Genomic DNA, 22,602 nt, shown 5'->3' with positions numbered 1-22,602 from the left:
TCACACCGTACGTAGCCAATCGTGACAATCGGAGGTGCAAGGAAGATCAACAAACTAAACACAAAATGCAGTTTTAAAGAAATGCCTTTTCAATCTAGATTTAAAAGTGCATCGTTAAAGTCACTTCCTAATATCGGAAGGAAGAGCGTTCCAGACGGTTGTAGAAGAGCACGTGAAATTGCGCGATGCGGTGGCCCTCTTTGTTCGCCGTCTAGCCAAAAGCTGCTGCGAGGAAGACCGCAGTTTGCGTGATGGTTTATGTTCCTTGACGAGATCAGCGAGGTATCGTGGTTGATTTGCGGCAAGCGCTTTGTGTGTACAGAGTGCGACCTTACAATGTGTTCGTGTGCAGCATGGGCGTGTGATTTGGTCACCTGTTTGGAGGTGGATGTGGAATCGCAACAATCCCCTCCATCGTAGTGGCAGTAGGCGTTGTTGTTCATCGGATCGCAGTAACCATCTCCGACCCATAACTAAACACCACACAAGTGCACACACAGCCCACAAAAAGATTAAGAATGATAATAATGATAATGATGCTCTTTAGTTTTTCAGCAGAGGCTACCCTGAGTCTCTGGAAGGAGTGGAACAATTACGCGAGTTCATCAAATAATGTTGATTCTTAAACTCATGACACATGCATTGAATTGTGTGTGGAGAAAATCGACGTGTTTCTATTTATATGTATTATATATATCTAGACACGTTCGGGCACGTTGAGGGTGATTTGGTCATGGATTAAAACTTGAGGATCTGCTTACAGCAGGGTAAAGAAATAAGGAGCTCGAACATTAATTCAGTGGAACTTTTCCAGCCATATTCCATCGTGCATTCAAAAGTGCACGTGGAATTTTACTCACACGAAAGGGTTTACATTTATTGAGCGCTTAAATGCGACTGCACCTCAGAGTAGTGCACAAAAGGCATAAATAAAACGAAGTGGGAAATAATGGCACAGACCAGGAAAAAGAGATCTAAAGATAAAAGAAAAATGAAGATGTAAATTCCAGATTCGTATGCAGTTTAGAGGGTATTGCAATTCAGGGTCATGAATCTTGACTTAAAGCTTTCGCGACTGCAGGAATTCATATTCCCTGGGTCTTTCGGCAAAGTTACGTAAATAGGTTAAAAGAAAATAAGAAAAAACGACGTTTCAACCGCAACACAAGCGTTCGTCATCAGGAAGAGGGGGTTAGCTTCTAAAGGGAAACTGTTTATAAAGGTTTGAAATGGGCGTAGCCCAAATGTCAGCAGCCAATGATAATGTGAGTGGTGGGCAGCGACCGTGACGGTGGTGGGTTTTCCACCAATCAAAGGGCTGCCAAGTAAAAATTAGCATGTTAATGTTAAATCGTTGAGCGGCCTCCACGGTAAAATTTCTCACTTTAACACAGCCACCTCGCTCGCCGAGCTCGAGGTGGCTGCTCTGCAATCTACCATTAACACGCTAATCTCTCACTTTAACACGCTAATCTCTCACTTTAACACGCTAATCTCTCACTTTAACACGCTAATCTCTCACTTTAACACGCTAATCTCTCACATTAACACGCTAATCTCTCACTTTAACACGCTAATCTCTCACATTAACACGCTAATCTCTCACTTTAACATAGCCACCTCAGGGCACTGGCCGTGGAGGCCGCTCAACGATTTAACATTAATATGCTAATTTTTACTTGGCAGCCCTTTGATTGGTGGAAAACCCACCACCGTTGTGGTCGCTGCCCACCACTCACATTATCATTGGCTGCTGACATTTGGGCTACGCCCATTTCAAACCTTTATAAACAGTTTCCCTTTAGAAGCTAACCCCCTCTTCCTGATGACGAACGCTTGTGTTGCGATCGAAACGTCGTAGTTTTTTGTTATTTTCTTTGAACCTATCTAGGTTATTCAGCGTCATGGTTTGGCTCAAGAATCGAATATGAAAAATAGTGGTGAATATAGCGGCCTCTAGTGGCTGCGGGGGTCATGTGAACACAAATACGAATAGAAAAACAGTGATGGTTCCGCGCACGTTCGATGGGTTGCATTGTGAGCTTAACAATCAATATTGATTGACGTTACACCTCTTAACGTGCAAGTATACCAAATGTATTGCAATGAGTATTGCTTACTATCGCAATGAGTATTGCTTATTATATATACACCCTCTAAATCTTTGCATTTTTCTTCTTTGGTTCTTTCGGTAAAGTCACGTAGAATGCGAAAAAAATAATAAAATAAAATAAGACAATAAAATTCTCACGACGTTTCGGCCACAACACAAGTAGCCTTCATCAGGTGAAAGAACAGAACTGTCGGGACGACAGTGCTCCATTTTATTGCAAGAAAGGTAAAGCTGAGCACCTGCATTTATTTGCAAATGCCACGACTGCCAGAAGGGCCTAAAATTGAGGGAGGGCCTACAGAGCCCCCCCCCTCTCAATGGTTTCTGGCCTCATCCATGCTGGCCAGATGCCTTTGATGATAATAGTTTTGTTGGTTTCTGCGTTTAATTTATACCACAGCTACTGCACAGGCACAGGCACACACACACAGCAGATTGCTTGTAATTACTTATAACCACCTGCAGAATTTTTCTTTGCACTGCAATCTGCTTTAATTAAAACGCGTTGTTTAAAGAATTAACGACGGGGTTTTTTTTTGGATGCAGGTTTTATTTCTTTCTCTTGGGCAAGCCGCTGTAACCTCAATCTAGCCCAGCCTTTGCAGGAGAGGAAGAAAAAAGAAATTGTTCTGGATTTTCTGTTGACTTTGTAAAAAAAGCCGAGCTGGAAAGGGAAGTCTGGTTCAAACACATATCTCATCTGTGGCAGCAACTGGGCACGTCCACAAATGCAAACACCCGACCAAGCATGCGTTCGTATAAAGGGCGTCCATAACGGTGTCATCCATGATTAAGATGCTTCCACCGTGGTGTAATGGTTGGCACAACTGGGCATGCGATCCAGAGGGTCGGCTGGTTCGATTCCATCTCCCGGCGCGGTAGTTGAAACGATGCAGCAAATTTCTCAAATCCCGACATCCCCCCCCACTCCCGCCACCCCCCTCCCACCCCAATCTCATTCAGGAGAGGATGGCGGAAGAATTGTAGAGATTGAACAAAAAACACATTAACGCGTTAAAAGTTAGGAAACTTTTAAATGGAACGAATTTCGAAGGATTATTGTTGCAAAATATATTGGATTATCTACGAATTGTGCCCAGAACTAGACTGTTAAAATGTAACCGCATAAACAATCAGATATGGTTCACGTGCACTTGCTTGATGGATCATTACATCGCAAGATCATGAGAGGTGATCGCTGCTTGGGGAAACCTTCATACAGCAGTGAATTGATCATGGCTGATGATGATGATGATGAAAAAGTGGAAACGTAAAAAAACTGCGTTGTGATTGCCTTGTCACTACTGATTCAATCTCACGCACTTTGAGATTGTGAGCGGGTATACAATGACAGTAGGATTCAATTCATGGGCAAAATCAAATAAGTGATACGATTACTTGGGCCAATCAAAAATAATTTTATATTGTCATCGGTCACGCAAAACACATGAGCAAATGGAATTCTTATTGAAATGCAATTTTGGACTGCAGCATTTTTGTGTTTTACATTACACAATTCCAATTGTGGCCACAATGTAATAATTTCGAGGCATCTGTATCTGTGAGCCATGTCAGCAGACTTTATTAATTTATGACATTAAAAATCCAACGCTGGACTCCCCGTAGCCTAATTCGGGTGATCAAAGTGCAGTAACCTATCTGACAAGCCGACACACATTATGTTGTTAATGAAAGCCAGACACAGCAAGTGCTATTTTATTATCACTGTAGATATATATAATATGCTCCATGTTGCAATGGTTAGCACAGCTGAAATATTGGTTAGAATTTCTTAAATTCCCCCCCCCCCACCTCTGTCCATCCCAGCAGTGTGAATGGGTGCACGGTGAGGCCACGTGTTACAGAATCAAATGTGGGGCAACTTCCAACTCTTACAAGACGCCTGGCCGGCATGGAAGAGTAGGCCAAGACACCCACGAGAGGGGCTCTCCAAAGTGAAGGCCGTTCTGCCAGCTGTGGTGGCGTTAGCAAGAAATTGCAAGGTTTCACCTTAACCTCTATAAAAAAAGGCAAAGATCCCCCGAATAGTCTTAACAGACAGTTGGGGCAAGTGCTGTTAGTGAGCACCTATGAATGGCACAACGGCACACGAGGGGGTGGGTGGCCAGCACCATGCCCGGCCGCTTTTGTCTCTCGAGTTGTCAAGTTTACACACCGAATCAGGTACTCATTTGAGGCCCAGTCGACCTAGAGAATGCACAGAACCAGTTCAGATAGTCATCACTGGTGTTGGCCGTGAGCGGGAATCCAATTTGGGTTGCCGGGGTTGGTAGCGCAGTGCGCTAACCTTTATATATACATATACACACCTGCTTGTCAGTTTTGATGTAGTTTCCTTATTCACCAAGGTTCCTGTACCTGACACCATTGCAATCATTGAAGACTTGGTTCATCAAGGACTAAACACTGAGGTACCCCCCCTGGTGAGACACTGTTTAACCAATACATACTTCACTTGGAATGGAACTTTCTACAAACAAACTGAGGGCACCCCAATGGGCTCCCCCCTTTCTCCAGTTATAGCTAACATTTTCATGGAGAAATTTGAGACTGACGCCATCCAGACTGCCACTCTGCGCCCAACCTTATGGAAGAGGTACGTGGATGACACTTTTGTCATCTGGCCACATGGCCGGCCTGCTCTAGACCAATTCTTCGACCACATCAATTCCATACACCCAGCCATCAGATTTACCATGGAAGTCGAAATAGATGGCAAGATACCTTTTATGGATGTCCTAATTAAAAAGAGACCTGATGGTTCAATGAGCCACTCTGTCTACAGGAAAGCTACCCATACGGATGCTTATCTGAAACCGGATTCCCACCACCATCCATCACAGAAGAATTCTCTCATCAAGACTCTGTATCATAGAGCCCAATGCATATCCGACCAGGAACACATAAGCAGTGAACTCAAGCACGTACACCAAGCTCTTAGGGCTAATGGTTACTCCGACTATACAATCCGCAAAGCTATCACTCAAACCATGAAGAAGAACCCTCTTGAGGAGCCTTTCAAAACCATCACTTTACCCTACATTGCTGGGATCACAAAACAGATCTCCAAAATCTTGAATAAACACAAGATCCAGGTCCATTTCAACACATTACATAAAATCCGTGATCTGGTTCCATCTGTAAAAGATGTGATTCCGGACATACAATACCCTGGTGTCTACAAACTAAGTTGCCTCTGTGGTAGTAGTTACATTGGAGAAACCAAACGCCATGTCTCGGACCGCATTCGTGAACACAAAGCAGACCTTAAACATGGTAGGACCAACACCTCGGCCGTAGCAGATCATTGTTCTAATTCAGTAGGCTCACATGCCATTGACTTTTCCAAGACAGAGGTTCTTTGTAAGCCATCTGGCTTCCATGAGGCTATCCACATATACAAGCACAGAGACAATTTCAACCGAGAAGATGGATTCTATCTTAGCAATCATTGGAAAGATTTGATAAACCATTTCAGTTCTTAATTGATTGTTCACGCTTACAGTGGCTTTCAGACAGCATACATTATAAAAAATTTCGTCTCCCCCCTCCTCTTTTCAAAATATAGATGGACTAGTCCTGGGTAAACTGCCAAATCGCTGCGCGTGACGCTAACGTTTTTTATAAATAAATAAATGCGGCGTTTAAAAATAAATTTATGCAAACCAACACACCTGAAGATGACCGTTTGAGTTATGGTCGAAACGTCGTGAGAATTTTTTTATTGTTTTATATATATTTTATTATTTTGTTGTTTCTCTTCAACGTGACTTTACCGAAAAAACTAAGAATATATATTTCAAGCTGTTTGAATTTTTGTTTCAGTTCACGAGCAAGGTGAAAACAGAGCATCGTACTGTACTAAAATGGCTGGCAACACTTGGACGCTCGGCCCTTAAAGTTGTTTTGTGTTCGAGTTGCGAGCAAAGGAAAGAAGTCCAGCGTACGTACGTACATACATACAAAGGGTTCTTACCTCGCAATTTTGGAAGCAGTAGATGGCATGTGGTGGGGGGTGCCACTCCTTCTTCCCCGTGCAGACAATCTCCTGTCGATTCACGAGAACATTTCCGCATCGAATCATTTACTACCCATGATAGATAAAAAAAAAACTCCTTGGGCTTGGGTCGAGTAAAATGCCACACAATGTGTGTCGTGGACCCACATCCACCCGACGCGGACGATCAGTAAGGTTTGTCACGCGAACATCACGTGCCAATTTGTCACTGCTTCAGCCCTGCCCGGTTGCGTGTTTGGAGAGCAAACACCCCACAACGTATTGCAATCGAGCACGTCGTTTCCACTGGCGATTGCAACCGGCATCATCAGGCAGAATTTCCAGAAGTCTCAAGATGTCAACCTGTTTTCGATCTTAAATAGGGAAAGGTGATGCAATCACTGTGCACCTACAGTTAGAGGGACCCGAGGGGATGGGGGGAGGGGCGCAGGGGGCGTTAATGTCTTTGTATATATGTGTAGTGACATGGAATGGGTCACTATGTAGCATAGTGCGGGTTGCTGGCAGAGAAGGGGATCTGCAGTTGCAGCAGCCCTGTCTGTCAAAAAGTCACGTGATAAGTCAGAGAGAGGGATGTAGGGAAAAGGTGATAAGAGAGGGCACGTGAGGTAAGCTCGGGAATCCGCGAGTAGGTTCTAGAAAGGGGGCGTGGCCGGGGCGGAGCGAGGCCTCGCCAGCAGGATAAAAGGGGACCCTGAGCGAAGGCTCGGGGCTGTCGCAATCCCGTCGGGCTGCCAGCTGTCCTGACTGACAGTTGTAGTTATCCCTTGTAACTTGTGAAGGCTGTTAAAAGAATAGAGTGCCTCCTACTCCTAGTGTCCTCAAGTTGCGTCACTAAATATGTATATTGTTTTGCTACGTTCTGCAACTGCTGGTAATGACACCATTGCTGCCACTACCACCGCGCAGCTTTAAACAGGTCTTGTGTGTCTGCTGAACTTCTTTCACATTATTCATATTCTTAGCTCTTTCGGTAAAGTCACGTTGAAGGGAAACAATAAAATAATAAAATATATATAACACAATAAAAATTTTCACGACGTTTCAACCATAACACAAACGATCGTCATCAAACCGACACACCTGATGACGATCGTTTGTGTTATGGTCGAAACGTCGTGAGAATTTTTATTGTTTTATATATATTTTATTATTTAATTGTTTCCCTTCAACGTGACTTTACCGAAAGAGCTAAGAATATTAATTACTGCAGTCACGAAAGCTTTAAATCAAAATTATTTCACATTGTACCGTGCTCATCGGAGGTGCGGATGAGAGAACGGCCCTCGAAAGCGGATTTCACAGAGATACTGTACCTCTGATATTAGAATTGATATCAATAATGGATCACTCGATGCATCGTAAAAGCGACTGCTGTTGCATGTTGTCACGAAAGTAAAGAACTCTACTTGAGTGTTTTTGGTCTGTTTTAAAACCATTTATCCTCCCCTTCATAACAGAGATGCAGGCGTGCAATGAAAACGTAAATACACCTTCATACCGACACATAACAGGAGCCTGCCGTGATTTAAACCAACGCTACAGCTGTCTAAAGCCAACTATAAAACAAATCAAGAAAGCTTGGTTTCAAGAATGCAACGCCACTGCTGCTCAGACTAAAAAAAACATCCTCGCAATGTCAACACAAGGTGACATGGCTCAGCAGCAGCAGTGCATTTGCCGCTTGTTTGCAGATTTTCGCGCTTCAAGCCCATGGACCACCCTGGTTAATCATGGTTGTTTTTACTGACCAAAGGAATATGCACCGTTTGTTTCGCAGTGGACCCTAAACATCCTTTGAGGTCACACAAAAAAAAGAGGTTATGTGTGCACTGGCACGTCCAAATTTCATGAAAATTCTCACGATGTACCTCATTGAGAAAATCCACATCGCAACTCTCGCGCTGGCGAGTAAACCTGCATCAGGGCACTGGGATTGTTGAGACGAGGTGCGAGTGATTGTAAGGCGCTTTCAGCTGCTGAGGCATTTAACCCTTTCCCCGTGTCTGAGATGTCTCCAAGTTACAGGGCGGGGTTCCATCCACCGCCCAATCTCGGAACGCGCAAGCAGTTCAGTGTTAATTTTATTAAAAGAGGCATAGCGCCACTGTTTTTAAATACATTGCAGAGAACTGTAGCGACACAATCTCACTCTGTGATAGCTGGCGCAAAACTGTGCCACATGCCCTCCCGCATGGCTTTTACATGTACGAACGTCATCGGAGCGGAATCGAAAGCACACGTGCGTCAACGGAATTGAATTGGGAAGTACAACTGATGGCGTACACGTTACATATGCATACGTCATCGGAACGGGAAAGGGTTGGGGGGGGGTGTGCCCTCCGCACGCAAATCCTCATGCGCGGCTTCAAGAAAGGACCGACCTCAACTTTGGTGGGGAGTGTCCAGTATGGCAGCGACAGGGCGGTGACGTTCTCCGGGAGGGTGACATTTTCAGGGAGCAAGACGGAGTCGCTCTGTGGGATCAGGCAGGTCGGCTTGCACACGGATCCTGGCAACAGGGAGAAACCAAACCATCACCACCGCCATCGTCGTCATCACGTGTAGATTTTGAACTGCTTCTTGTCTTTAGTTTGTTGTCTTTACCCCCCCCCCACTTCCGATTAGCATGGTTGGCTACGTGCAGTGCGAAAGAAGTTCAACATACATATACGTTCGCTGTGACGAAGCGCTTGCCATTGGATGACTCCGAATCTGTAGTGATCGAGATTTCGCGTCTGCATGGCGCCCAGACTCTGGAATTCGCTGCCCTCAGAGCTCAAAAACTCGGAGTCAATGCAGCCTTCTAAGTCTCGGCGGAAGACCCATCTGTTTAAAAGGGCCTCTCTCAAGTCCTTCATCTTGTCCCTTTAGTCATTCTCTCCCTTATTACTTCTCACGTAGTTATTCATCTTTTACACGCTTGGTATTCAGAGATCAAATTGATTAATGGCACTCTATGAATCAAAATGATCATAATTACGACTGACTGTTCCCCTGAACGTCACTCATTGATTCCTGTGCTCAAGTTGAGGACTCGATCCGCCAGACCGCTTTGTCTCATCCACACCACCACACTGCACGATCCTCTTTCTGCCTCTCTCCTCGCGTCTGATTTGACTTGAGAATTGTCTTGCATTGCCGCCTCTTCTCCCCAAAAGCTCTTACATAACCTCGCTCAATTCAAGCAGCGTGTTGCTTATTTGGCGTGGTTTGTCGTTGGCCACCTGACGATTTGGGCCGTTTGGGCCTGGTGCTCATTGATTGCGTGATGACGAAAAATAAATGTAATGAAAAAATGTCGGGGGCCCATTGACAACGCTTCACAACAGCAAACAAGACCACACGTGCAAACGTGCCTGCCACGTAACTATGAGCGCCAAATTGTGTCATGAGAACATTTGTGTTTGGAACATACTATTAAGTAGAAATGTATCAAATGCATATATTTGAGATGCGGTCATATTTAGATAGTTTGCAAATCCAAATTGTGCTCTAAAATGTACAGGTCTCTTTTTTTGTTAGGAAACTTTTGCTACAGGGCAATGTTGGTAATAGCACAATGATGAACGTGAATTGCAACACGCCATAATCAAAGCCACGGAGATTACATGCAAAACAAAGCCTTTCTTGACATAAACCCAGTGAGAGGAAACGGATGTTAATTGTAGAAGAGGCACCACAATTTCCCAGGTTTTTTGCGAAGTAACATCGATGAAGGAGCACATTCTCAAAATCTAGCATTCGCTTTAATCAGACACTAATCACTTCAGTAGATGATATTGACGAATACGTAAATGATAGCCTTGAACTCCAAAATGTATCTCAGTGATAACTCTTGAGTTGGAGTGACGTGTCTCGTGAACATGACAGTAGGCAGTTCCTCAAACTGAACATTTACATGATTTAAGTTAAATTAATGTATTATTATTCAATATTCGTGTGAAGTCACCAGTGCTGTAATGATTCATCACCCCCCCCCCCGCCCCCCACCACCACCGTTACGATTGCATGACGAATATTAAAGAATCTCAATTCGATTAAAATGCTATTTACTTATTTTACATTTTGGTGAATGTAACAAGCCACTACCCAGTAAATATGGAAGGTTGGGCCAACAATTGTTCAATGGTTCCAACCACATTCCAACGTTGGCCCAACGTTGCAAGTTGACCGGGTGGTGGACAACAGAGCTACTGTGAATACACCACTTACATATGGAAAGAAAACCCACCAGTTCTTACACACGTGATTCGATGCACATATCATCATGAGCTTAAGCATCCATTTTTGTTGTTGTTATTGATTCATTTATGCATCTCTTTTTAGACCTCTAAGAGCAGACGGGCTCCAAACCGGTGGGTCTGAAAACCACTGGATGGCCTCCGCAAGGCCGGTGGGGGCTGAGCGGCCCCCCGCCCCCCCCCCCACCCCCCCTGCGCCCCCCCCCGCCCTGCCCTCCACCGGCCTTCCCCCCCCCCCCGCCCGGAGATGGTGTGCCAAACTGTTAAGAATTTGGACGATTTGGAGAAGATTTTATTTTGAAACACAAAATATGATATGATTACGATAAAGAATGTTGACGGTTGACGTTGGTACGCAGGCCCAAAAAGTTGGGAATCACCGCTACTCTACAGGAAAGTGGAAGTGCTGTGTATGCACTCTTGTTAAACTTAAATTAAAGAAAAACTACAATACACCAGTGACGGATTACACCATCAAATTCCTGGGCAGTTTAGCACAGATGGGAGGAGGGGAACACGACTAGATTGATGGAAAAATTTACTCTACTAATAATCACCAGCGAATAACTTCATTATTAAATCAGCTATCAGGAACATGGGTCCATCCCAGCTTAGTTCAATAATAAACTTGGTAAAAGATCAACGGGGAGGAGCGAACAGAGGATGATCCAGACACAAAACTCCCCCAAAAAGCTTAGTACGTTCCACAGCTAATTACAAGCATGTGCCCGGCTTAATAAGAGATACTGTGGAGTGAGAGTGAAAAGAGTAAGCATCCATTGTGAATCGAGAGAGACAAAGTCTTTATTCGTGAATGGACCGCGGTTGACGGTGGCTGTCATTGTCACGTTTACACTGCAGCCAACCTGAAGCATTCGGATCGATAATAAACACACTGCCATTTATTCATCCACTGCTGGATGAAGGCCTCCCCCCACACGCATCTTGCACATGGGGGGGTTGTTGTTTCACCATACTTCACCACAACCGAGGGCACACGGGTTGGTTAGGGCGAGGCCTATGGGACGTTTCAGATGTCACTCGTCACTGATGTTAGCGGTGACCGGGAATCAAACCGAGGCCTCCGAGTTCGTAGTGCAGTAAGGCTAACCGCCACGCCACTGCTCCAGCCCCAGTGTGTTCCCGCGACTAAACGTTGTGCAAAACTTGGCGACGCTTTGCTTGCATTGTACTAAGTGTAGCCGCCAATAGAACATTCTTTTAACCAGGTTTACAACCTATGTTTTTTTTTGTCTTCTTCCAACATCCATGTATTAAAATAAAAGTGTTTTTCTGTTAGTGTACATGTTGAACTTCTTCTGCACCGTATCTAGCCAACCGACGGGCACGGTTGGCTACGGACAGCAGCCAACCGATTGGTTTTTGGAAAGCTAATTGGATAAAAAAATGTGTACGTCCGTAATGTTTTATTGAATATGTGCAAATAGGATGGAGTGAATGCATTTTTAAGTGATAATCAGGAAGCTCCTGTAAAAACACAGCAAAAATCTCACCCAACTCGATGCCAGTGGTGGCCGCTCCAGACAAAAATCGTGTTTCGGGATGTGGCAAGTTACCCGTCTTATTCAAATAATAAAAACTTGGATACATTTGACTGAATATCCATTGCATTATTTCTCCTACTTTTGAACCGCATTTATTTACGCGTGTGCTTGATTGCGATGTTTTTGTGCATGGCCTTGGCTGTCTTGTCCCTGTCCAAGCCTCTACATATGTTTCGCATTGTATACATGTGTAATGGATTCAACTGAGTCGCAGACGTAGACTTGGAGGCAACACATTTATTCAGTTCCAACACACGGGATAACTTTCCCCTTAGAATAACAACCTATGGTGGTGACCACCAGGCTAACTACACTAGTTACAACGTAACTGCTACTACGGACCGGGACCAACAGCTTCAGCCCGGGTCCACGTGTTGGAGACTCATTGAACAGAGAACGTACACGAAGATTTCTTCCAGGATGAACAACAACGCCGATCCCTCTCGGGACCCGGCTTATATTCTTCTGTGGCGTGGCCGGCACCACCTTCCAGAATCTTCGGGAAGGATTTGGGTCCCAATCACGTGACAATCCCTAGCCCCCTCTTGGGGCCCCTTTGTAGACTTAACTGGTCACGTGTCCTCCCGGCTCAATCAGAATGGGGTAAACTTATCCTACGGCCGGCACTCACACACCCTGTCCTGTAGGGCTGGCACTGCTCGCCGAGCGTGGTGCCACTCAGCGCTATCAATCAGCGCTCACCGGGCCCCTCTAGGGCCGGTACTGCACCCACACCATAGTGGCATCCGCGATGTCATTCTCTAAGGCCGGCACTGCACGTTGACATGCCGCGATGTCACTACACATGCATACTGTATGGGACCATTTCACCCGTAACAAGATACAGAATTTTGATTTAAAACTTTCGTGACTGCAGTAATTCATATTCTTAGTTTTTTCGGTAAAGTCACGTTGAAGAGAAACAACAAAATAACAAAATATATATAAAACAATAAAAAATTCTCACGATGTTTCGACCATAACTCAAACGGTCACCTGATGATGACCGTTTGAGTTATGGTCGAAACATCGTGAGAATTTTTTATTGTTTTATATATATTTTGTTATTTTGTTGTTTCTCTTCAACGTGACTTTACCGAAAAAACTAAGAATAAGATACAGAATGATAAAAAAAAGGTTTTAGTCGACAGTGTCCTGTAGTGAATAAGTTGTAGATTTTTTGTAATGCATGTATCCACGTTTGATTACGTGCTCGTTCCGCTCGCGTGCGGTGTGGTAGTGTAGCAGTTCGCGCACTGCGCTATGAACTCGACAAACCGAGATCGATTCCTGCTCATGGCCAACACGAGTGACGATTATCTTAACAGGTCCTGGACCTCCTCTAGGTCAACTCAGCCAAAAACTAGTACCCGGTGCGATGTGTAAACATCACCACTGGGGAGACAAAGGCTGGTCAGCGCGGAGGCACCATGTACAGTGTGCGGTGCGGGCTCCCGGTGAGGGAGCGAGAGGTAGTGTCAGCCAGCCAGGGTTACGTTGGGGCATGATACACTGGTTGACCTGCCGACACGTGACCGGATGATATTGGAGGGGGGCCACCGGTGGATGGGGGCCGGTGGGCGGTCACGTGGTTTAAATGACATCTCGAGGAGCCTTCGGGAAAGAGCTCGAGAGATCTAGAAGGTAGGCGGAGCCAGCCCCAGCCCAGGCCGATATAACGGGGGCCCCGTGAGGGGCTCAGGGTTCTTCGTGATGCTGGCGATGAAGATCCACGTCGGGTAAAAGAAGCCTCTAGCCACGCAGTCCGGGACCCAGCTTGTGGTCCGGGCCGGGATAGCAAACCGTGTCTAGTTCTGCCGTAGTGTGGCTAGATGAGCATTCAACACCCAAGTGTAGGTTGTGTTATGTTACATTGATTTATTGAATAGTGTTGCTCCTAAGACAACGTCTGTGACTCAGTTGGACTCACTACAACTGGTGTCGGAAGTGGCCAACTTGATAGACTGTAGCTAGTGGTAGACAAGTCATATCTACACGTCGCAGAGTTCGTGTACGGGCGTCGGATGACGAAGATGACGGAGGAGCTGATTCCGCCCACGGCCGCCGAGGATGGAGCGGAGGCATTGCCGGCGGAGCAGAGTACAGTCGGGGCGCGCGGCACCTCGCCTTCGTTGGAGGAGCTAGTCAGGGACGCGCACAGCCGTCTCGCTGACCTCCTGCAAGCGATGTCCTCCATCCTCGTTGAGGTGCGGTCCCTGCCCACAACGGCGAAGGAGGAAGCGGCAAAGTTGTCCAGACGGGGCGACCCGGTCGCCATTTTACAGAAGGCGGGAACGCCATCACCGCTGCCCACACTCGCGGGCGCCATTTTGCCGCCGGCGGGGAGCGCTGAACCCGCCAAGCTCGAAGCGGGGACGTCCTCGTCGATTGATGTCCAGTCGCTCCGCCGTCGACTGCCCTTCATTAAATAATTTGTTGCCGCCAGCGGCGACTGGGTGGCGTTTAAGCGGCGATTTCTCACCAATGCCAACTTGGCGGGATGGTCGGAGGCGGACGCGCTGAAAGTGCTGCCCGCCGCCCTCGACGATGATGCCTTGGCGGCGTTCCTCACCATTCCGCTGTCCGAGAGGTCCACCCTCATGCAGGCGTTTGACCAGATGGACGCTGTTTTTCGAGCATCCGCTGAACAACCGTCAGAAGTTCGCCGTGAGGCGGAAAGGGGATGGTGAGTCGGCTCTCGCATACCAAAGTCCGCTCTTGACGCTGCCGAAGGCCGCGTTCCCGAAAATGGACCACGATGGCCTTGACCCCTTGGTCCTCGAGAAGATGTTGGGACTCGCTAAAAACCTCCATACTCTGCTCCCCGCCGAGGACGGAGAGGTGTCTTTGCTCAAGATCGCCAGGTGCACGCAGGCGCAGCAGACCCTGCAACGTGACAGGGTGTTGGTTGTGTGCTTTGCATCTTCCGCGGAGCCCGGGGCCCACGCGGACGAGGAGCCTGCTCCCGCATGCTCGCTGCATCAGCGGAGCGGCGATCGTCGGGGTGACGGCGATCGGCGGCGGGACGACCGGCGGCGGGCGAGGTCTGCTTCGTCCCAGTCCAGCAGTGGACGGGTCACCTGCTACGACCGCGGCCTGCCGGGACATGTCCAATCGGGCTGCCGGGTTCCTCGAAGGCGGCCCCCAGGACGTCCGCCTTCCTACGACTCCCTACTCTCCAAGGCGCCGCGCGATCGATGCCTCGCACGCGGCCGCTCGTGTCGGCCTCGCGTGCTCTGGACGTGAAGGACCCGACGACCCGGCCGACTGCTCTTCGTGAGGAGCCGGCTTCGCCCGGTCGATTTGTTGTTCCCCCCCGGGCCTTCCAGGGCGGTCGAGCCCAACCCTGCCTGGAGGACCGGCGTCACGGACTCGTTCAAAGACTCGATTCGCGTGATCCCCGTGTATAGCACGCTCCCACACCGTCATGGGTTGCCGCGCTCGCATGAGTCGTGGCGAGTATTTGGCCGATGCTGCTCGCCATCGAGCGCACGGGCATTGTTACACGTTGTGGGAGGGAGATGTTGATTGTGGGTATCTTGTACGACGCGATTGTTGGGTTGTTCATTTTTTTTCTCTCGCTGTTGTGTGTTTTTTCTCTCTCCGTGTATATATTGTACAGTTGGGTTTGGATAATTTCTTGCGTTGTTCTGATATTGTTGGAGCACACTTGTTATTGTTCTGTATAATTGTACTTAGGCTGCTTACTTGCGGGGGAGTTGGCAGCCGGGATGGCTGGAAGCTATGGAGGGGGGGTGATGTAGTGACTGTGATTGTCACTGTGTGGTGCCGGGATTACGAAGCCACGGCATTAGGTGTAGCCCGCTTACTGGGAGCAGTACCAGCCCTAGCGGGGCTTGGGGGAGCGCTGGTCAGCGCAGAAGCACCACGTACAGTGTGCGGTGCGGGCTCCCGGTGAGGGAGCGAGAGGGAGTGTCAGCGAGCCAGGGTTACGTTGGGGCATGATACGCTGGGTGACCTGCCGACACGTGACCGGATGATATTGGAGGGGGGCCACCGGTGGACGGGGGCCGCTGGGTGGTCACGTGGTCTAAAAGAGCTCTCGGGGAGCCTTCGGGAAAGGGCTCGAGAGATCTAGAAGGTGTGCGGGGCGAGGGGCGGAGCCAGCCCCAGCCCGGGCCGATATAACGGGGGCCCCCGTGAGGGGCTCAGGGTTTTTCGTGTTGCTGGCGATGAAGATCCACGTCGGGTAAAAGAAGCCTCTAGCCACGCGGTCAGGGATCCAGCTTGTGGTCCGGGCCGGGATAGCGAACCGTGTCTAGTTCTACCGTAGCGTGGCTAGATGAGCATTCAACACCCAACTGTAGGTTGCGTTATGTTACGTTGATTTATTGAATAAATAGTGTTGCTCCAAAGACAACGTCTGCGACTCAGTTGAAATCACTACACATGCAATGCATTAAAACCCCAATGTATGATCTGTCTACTGATTTAAGCAGACGAGCACATCATCATAATAAATAAAAAATTCTATGCAAGTGCTTCTTCCGAACGATCGCCAGCGATGAGTGCCAGTCACGAGACAGATGCCATGCGGCATTTTGCCTTGGGCTTGCAGAGGTGCTCGCTAACCAAACTCCCACAACCTCGACGCTCCCACAAACTGCTGCTCGATTTCAAACATTTGGCACCGAATAAACCGCACTGGCATGGAAGGCCAGCACCACCGGCACCACATATACACCCACAAAGACAAAGATCCCCAGTATAGCCTTCAAAGACTGTTGGGGCGAGTGCTGTTAGCGAGCACCTTTGAAGGCTGACACGCCACACGAGGGGGTGGGGTGGCCAGCACCACGCCCGGCCGCCTTTGTCTCCCCAGTGGCGATGTTTACACACCGCACCAGGTACCCAATTGAGGCCGAGTCGACCTCGGAGAGGCCCAGAACCGGTTCAGAAAATCGCCACTGGTGTTGGCCTTGAGTGGGAATCGAACTCGGGTCACAAGGTTCGTAAGTGCAGCGCGCCTAGGGGATCATCACTCCTGTTGCCGCGTGAGCAGGAATCGAACTCGGGGGGGCCACCGGGTTTGTGCCGCAGCACGCCGACCGCTGCACCGTCGCTCCCCACGCCAGCTCCATCGCACACACAGAGCTAGAAGCGAAACCATCGCGGGATAGAAACACTCGCTGTCGTCTCCACGTGACAGGTAAAGGTGCAGCCCTGCAATTGCTAGCTCACACCGATGCTGGCGGATGGGCCTCCACGAGACAGAGCTCTAGAAGACCCCTTCAGAAGGTATTGGCCTGCTGTTCCACACTGGCCAGACGTCTGGGAAGAGGAAGGGAGTACCCACACTTGACCCCACCGCATGCAACCTGCCGATCGACTAAAATGTTGTACACATATTTATTCATAACGTTCGGCGGAGAGAGACGAGTGGATTTAAAAAAACATTTGCACAATTCATATTCTTAGCTCTTTCGGTAAAGTCACGTTGAAGGGAAACAATAAAATAATAAAATATATATAAAACAATAAAATATATTTTATTATTTTATTGTTTCCCTTCAACGTGACTTTACCGAAAGAGCTAAGAATATGAATTACTGCAGTGACGAAAGCTTTAAATCAAAATTTGCACAATTGTTTAAACTGCCTCGCCAAGAGATCGAAACGAACTGCAAATCTTCGTACTGCAAGTTCAATGTGCTGACCATTTCACCACGGCTGCATCCTATGCATATGTATGAAAGAAGTTAAGATTTTCTTTAATCCAATACGTTTTTAATAATGATGAGAGCTGTTTTTGATTTAGGAAGCAGGGTTATGTGGCGGTGGATGACAGTGGTTGCAGTGGTAGTGGTGATGCACAGTGTTATGCGCACTGCACTACGAACCCGGCGACCCGAGTTCAATTCCCGCTCACGGCCAACATGAGTGATGATGATGGGCCACTCCTAGGTCAACTCAGCCTCAAATGAGTACCTGGTGCGGTGTATAAGCATTAGCACTGGGGAGACAAAGACGGCCGGACATGGTACTGACCACTCACCCCCTCGTACACCATGCCAGCCTTCATCGCTGCTCGTCAACAGCACTTGACCCAAGAGTCTTGTAAAGCTATACGGGGGATCTTTGTCTTTGGGAGTGGGCAAATTAGTTTCCTACCAAGAGTACTGAGTCAGAAATAACTTCCCATGAGTCAGTTTTAATTTCGGATAAAACACGCATTACCGGATTGAAAGAGAAAAACATATTAAATGTTAATATACATCCAGGATAATTTAATATGCAATTTACAATCGTGATACATCTCAAAAATTGTCTATGAAATGGTCAATGAAACTATTATTTATTTAGTTGGTTGGTTGGGTGGTGGGGGGGGGGCTATTCCTTCTGCCCCCTCCTCACCTCCCCTCCACCCGCCACCCCCCCCCCCCCCCTTGATGCACCGCTTGGAATGACATGGTTGCAGAAAGCGCTTTCCACGTCACTGGAAATGTCACCAGATAATTTTAGTAAACAGCTGCCAACAGTGATCCCCACGGAAAGTTCGAACCATGGACAAGGTGCTTAACCTTCTTGATGACGACGTTGCGGACGCACAAGTCACTGCCTGGCACGAAACGTTTCGGCACATTATATACTTTCGAATCGTCATGATGTTGCCCTTCTAGTCGTGACAGGTAAAAAAAAATCTTGGCGACTAAACATTTGCCAAGAATGTCACATGTGGGTACATTTCTTCATAGTCTGGATTTTTTTATTAATCTCGATTGAAAACTCATTTCTTTCGAACTTGATTTTTTGTGTTTTTGTTTGTTACCCTCCGATTCGCACAGTTGGCTACGTACGGTGTGAAAGAAGTTCAACATGCACACACACATACAGATTTAGTCCACAAGCCCAGACCCAGATGATGTTTTACTTGCTGGCACTACCTGAGATGGGACTACTTTAGCGGGTAGCAATTTCTTTACGTGGCCAATAAACAGTGAATCGTGTGATAGCCATGTGAAATCTGAATCTTTAATCCAGATGGAGGAATCCGATGAGCTAAGAAGCTCTTTTACACAGATGTCCACTAGAAATGCGTGAGGCTATCGAGTAATGAAGTCTTAAATAGTCGTATAAATAAATCGGCACTGATAATTATAAAGTTTGGATATCTTAGATGTGACCAACTTTAGCTCTGGCCCATGGTCTATTAGCGACGAATACCAGCAGAAGAAAGTCAATGACGCAGCGCACCAGGCTGTCAGCGTGTCATACATATGAGTAGATATGTGGTAAGGCCTCAGTATGAGGTTGCTACTTTGTTCCCTGATCTAAAGTGTTCCTGCATATAATATTCAACTCGAATCGTTTCCAAATAAATGTTATATTGTGGTTTGGCTGCACAATGATACGACTAAGATAATCATCATTGTTAGAACTTTAATAATAAATGCATTGATGTTTGGCAGCACGTTCTTCCCAGAAAAATTATTATTGCTTTCACTCAAATAATAATTATTTAGTGAAAACAATCATAATGATAATTATAGTGCGGTTTGGCACCGCATTGTTAAGACTGTTTGGCACTGTTTCCTTGATGGGTGCACTGTTATTTCAAATAAAAATGTAGAATTCAATTAATAAACTTGCCTTTAAATGTATAGAGCAGCCCGTATATATTTCTTTTTATTTTCCTCCAAAAATGTACAGAAACAAAACACAACTGGACTTGGAATGCAAACGGGTCGCCAGTCGCATCTCCCGGCACAACAACTGAACCAACGAGGAAAGTTCATTAAATCCCACCCCCACCCACCTCCGTCCACCCAGAAGTATACATAGATACGCCGCAGTTTGTAGACCGGCAGGTCGCGTGCGGCAGGGCAGAGGACGAGTAATTCCCACCTCTCCCAAGACGTGGAAGGGTAGGCCAACATACCCTCGACCGAGTCTCGCTAAAGCTTCCACTTTGAGGAGGCCCCTTCGGTCAGCGGTGGCTTGAGCAAGACATGGCAAAGGCTGCACCGTTTTACCTTCCCGCAGAATTATTTGCCACTAGGATGAAGGTGCAGACGAGAGTACGGCATACAAAAAGGTCTCCGCTTGGTGTTTCGACATCTGAACACAACTGTTTTATTGCCAGAAAGGGTCAAACCTATTCTTATATTTTGATACTGGCAAGAAAGGTCCCACATTGAGGCTGCTCACCCCGAGCTATAGATTCCATAATAGTGGCATTGTCTTTGTGCTGTTCGCCTTTTATCGTTCTCTGGTCTAACACTGTTTGAGACGAGGCATTAAATAAAGTTGTCTCTGGTGTGGACCAATCAAAGACAATGCCATATATTATTCGCGAATGTTTTTTGTTTGAATGTTCACCACAAGGAAATGTTGTTAATGCAGGTGGGATTCCTTGAGAACAGGTTTCTGTTTGGTGTTTTAACATCTTAACACAACTGATTATTGCCAGAAAGGGTAAAACCTATTCTTATATTCTTATAAAGGGTACAGCGTCTAGAAACTGAACTGCGGCGTTTTCTTTTTCAGAGCTCAAAGCTGCTTCTTTGACCCAATGTAGGCTACGTTGACAGCTATTCAGGGCATGGCCTTGGCTACCCTCGTTCAACTAAAAAAACACAAGGCCAAACCCACCCATGTGATGATGCGATGTTTCCCCACCGAAAAACATTCACGTGAGACGTATTAAGCATTTGTGTATCTGACTCACTTGGACACTGGGGTTACAATAGTGGTGTAACTCTGCACCGCTCTCCTCCCGCTAAAATTAAATGTTTTTCCGCATGAAATTACAAGTGTCACGGAGTGCGGTCTGGCGGTAGAAATTCGGGGCTATTGCGTGGCAGCCAAAGATTAGATCGCTTCGTGAGCTCAACGGATAGAGTACTGAGATTGGCAGTCGCAGCGATTGCGAGGTGAACAGTTTCAAAAACTACTCTCCCCACTTTCGTAATTACCTTTGCCTTACAACGGGAAAAACAAATATGTACAGGAGACTGAGATGTCTGGGCGATGGCCCAATGGGGCCCTTCTTCTGAGCAGAGAGACTGAGGGGTGGCCAGTACCACTCCAACTATATACACACACACACAGAATCAGAATATTAATTTTATACTGGTAGAATCCGATGAGCTATGAAGCTCTTTTTCACATATATCCAGTCAGGGCGTGTATACCACTGCTGTACCACTACCCCATAACCCCGTTAATACTTTAAAAAATGTAGAAGCCAGCTACGCTGTTACCTATTCCATATCCAGTAGGGCAGTCGAATTCGATGATGAACGGAGGGTCCGGGGTGGTGCATTCGCCCTGCACGTGCGGGCACAGCTGCAGTTCCCCACTCCAGCGTCCATTCTTTCTGCACTCGATCACTTTGTGGCCCTGCTGGTCCAGTAACAGAAACGTACACACACACACGCCCACACACACTTGTCAACTCATGAGCTTTTGCCAACAGAAATGCAACGAGGCATCTAATGAACATCATGAGTTTGGCAATACCCAAATATGATATGAATACGTATGCATATGCATTCATCATCATCTTCAGTAAATTCAATGCTGGATGAAGGCCTTGCAATGTCGCAATCCATCTAGTACCCACACACACGAGCTGCTTTAGTCGCTCCATCTCCCCGGTTCCCTCACCTGGCTGCCACTCCGTAATGAATCTCGCCCTGCTAAAGCCCACGTGCTGCTCTCCACTGATATCATGGTGCGTCGTTGCAACCTGCGTTTTGCACGCACCTATCGACGCTTCCCTGTGCACTTGTCCACTATTGTTCCATTTTCTTATTCCGGCATTCCACGTTTCCAAACCCATATATACCACAGCATGCAATTCGTGCCGCACTTAAAACGTTATTCTTAAGGCATCGGCAAAGGGGTGGGGGCAAAAACGGTCAAGGGAAGGCACTGAACGTACGAAGGGGCCCCCAAACCAAGTGCATATTCAGAGTGTGTGCGTGCGTGTCACTTGTAAATGTGTGTATGCGTGTGTGCGCTGCGCTGCGCTACAAACCCGGCGACCCGAGTTTAATTCCTGCTCACAGCCAACGCCAGTGATGATTATCTGAACCGGTCCCGGGCCTCCCCCAGGCGACGAGTGTCTGGTGCGGTGTGCAAACATCGCCACAAGAGATACAGATGCGTCCGGCCGCGGTGCTGGCCACCGATCCCCTCGTGTTTCCGAGCCGGCACCTTCATGGGCGCGACTCGCTAGCAGCACAAGCCCCAAAAACTCCGTCGAGGCTACGCGGGGGGCGGGTGGGGTGGAGGGGGATCTTTGTGTTTGTGCGTCCGAGGTGGGTGGGACCTTGCTGGGGTTGCCGGTGCTGCAGTTGACCCAGCAGCGGGAGCCGAACTGGAACCGGTGCGTGCACGTGTAGGAGCCGTGCAGCACCAGCGGCAGCGGAGGGCACTGCACAGGCACGCAGCCGCCCTCCTCCCAGTGGCCCTCCTCTGTGCACTTCACCTTGAACACCCTGGGAAGAGGGGCGGGCGGATGGATTTGCGAGCATGTTGGCTGTGCACGCGTGCGTCCGCCATCTAAAACTATAAACTGTGCCGACATTTTTCATTTTTTCCCACGTAAGGTCCACTGAGCTATATTGCTCTTTCTCAGAAGTGACCTGTCCACAAATGACAGCTCAACGAAGT

At 47.5% G+C, this 22,602-nt stretch overlaps 1 protein-coding gene across 4 annotated transcripts in view; it reads right to left on the bottom strand.

The window, feature by feature from the left end:
* LOC116944890 (pappalysin-1-like) overlaps positions 1-22,602 on the bottom strand; it is a 169,192-nt gene that overhangs the window by 26,829 nt on the left and 119,761 nt on the right. For 3 of the 4 annotated variants that reach the window (XM_076068800.1, XM_076068798.1, XM_076068801.1), the window contains exons 19-23: positions 22,259-22,427; positions 21,186-21,327; positions 8,537-8,664; positions 6,111-6,182; positions 375-473 (exon numbers count right to left, since the gene is read on the bottom strand). In XM_076068800.1, the coding sequence (XP_075924915.1) occupies positions 375-473; positions 6,111-6,182; positions 8,537-8,664; positions 21,186-21,327; positions 22,259-22,427 (610 nt within the window). The remainder of the gene's footprint in view (positions 1-374; positions 474-6,110; positions 6,183-8,536; positions 8,665-21,185; positions 21,328-22,258; positions 22,428-22,602) is intronic. The other variant, XM_076068799.1, reaches the window with a different exon arrangement.

The sequence above is a fragment of the Petromyzon marinus genome, chromosome 22, assembly GCF_048934315.1.
Source record: "Petromyzon marinus isolate PM22_M1 ecotype Great Lakes invasive population chromosome 22, UKy_Petmar_22M1.pri1.0, whole genome shotgun sequence".
In the NCBI taxonomy this organism is placed as follows: domain Eukaryota; kingdom Metazoa; phylum Chordata; class Hyperoartia; order Petromyzontiformes; family Petromyzontidae; genus Petromyzon; species Petromyzon marinus.
Note: the sequence above shows the minus strand (reverse complement) of the source record. Positions and strands in the feature narration are given on the sequence as shown.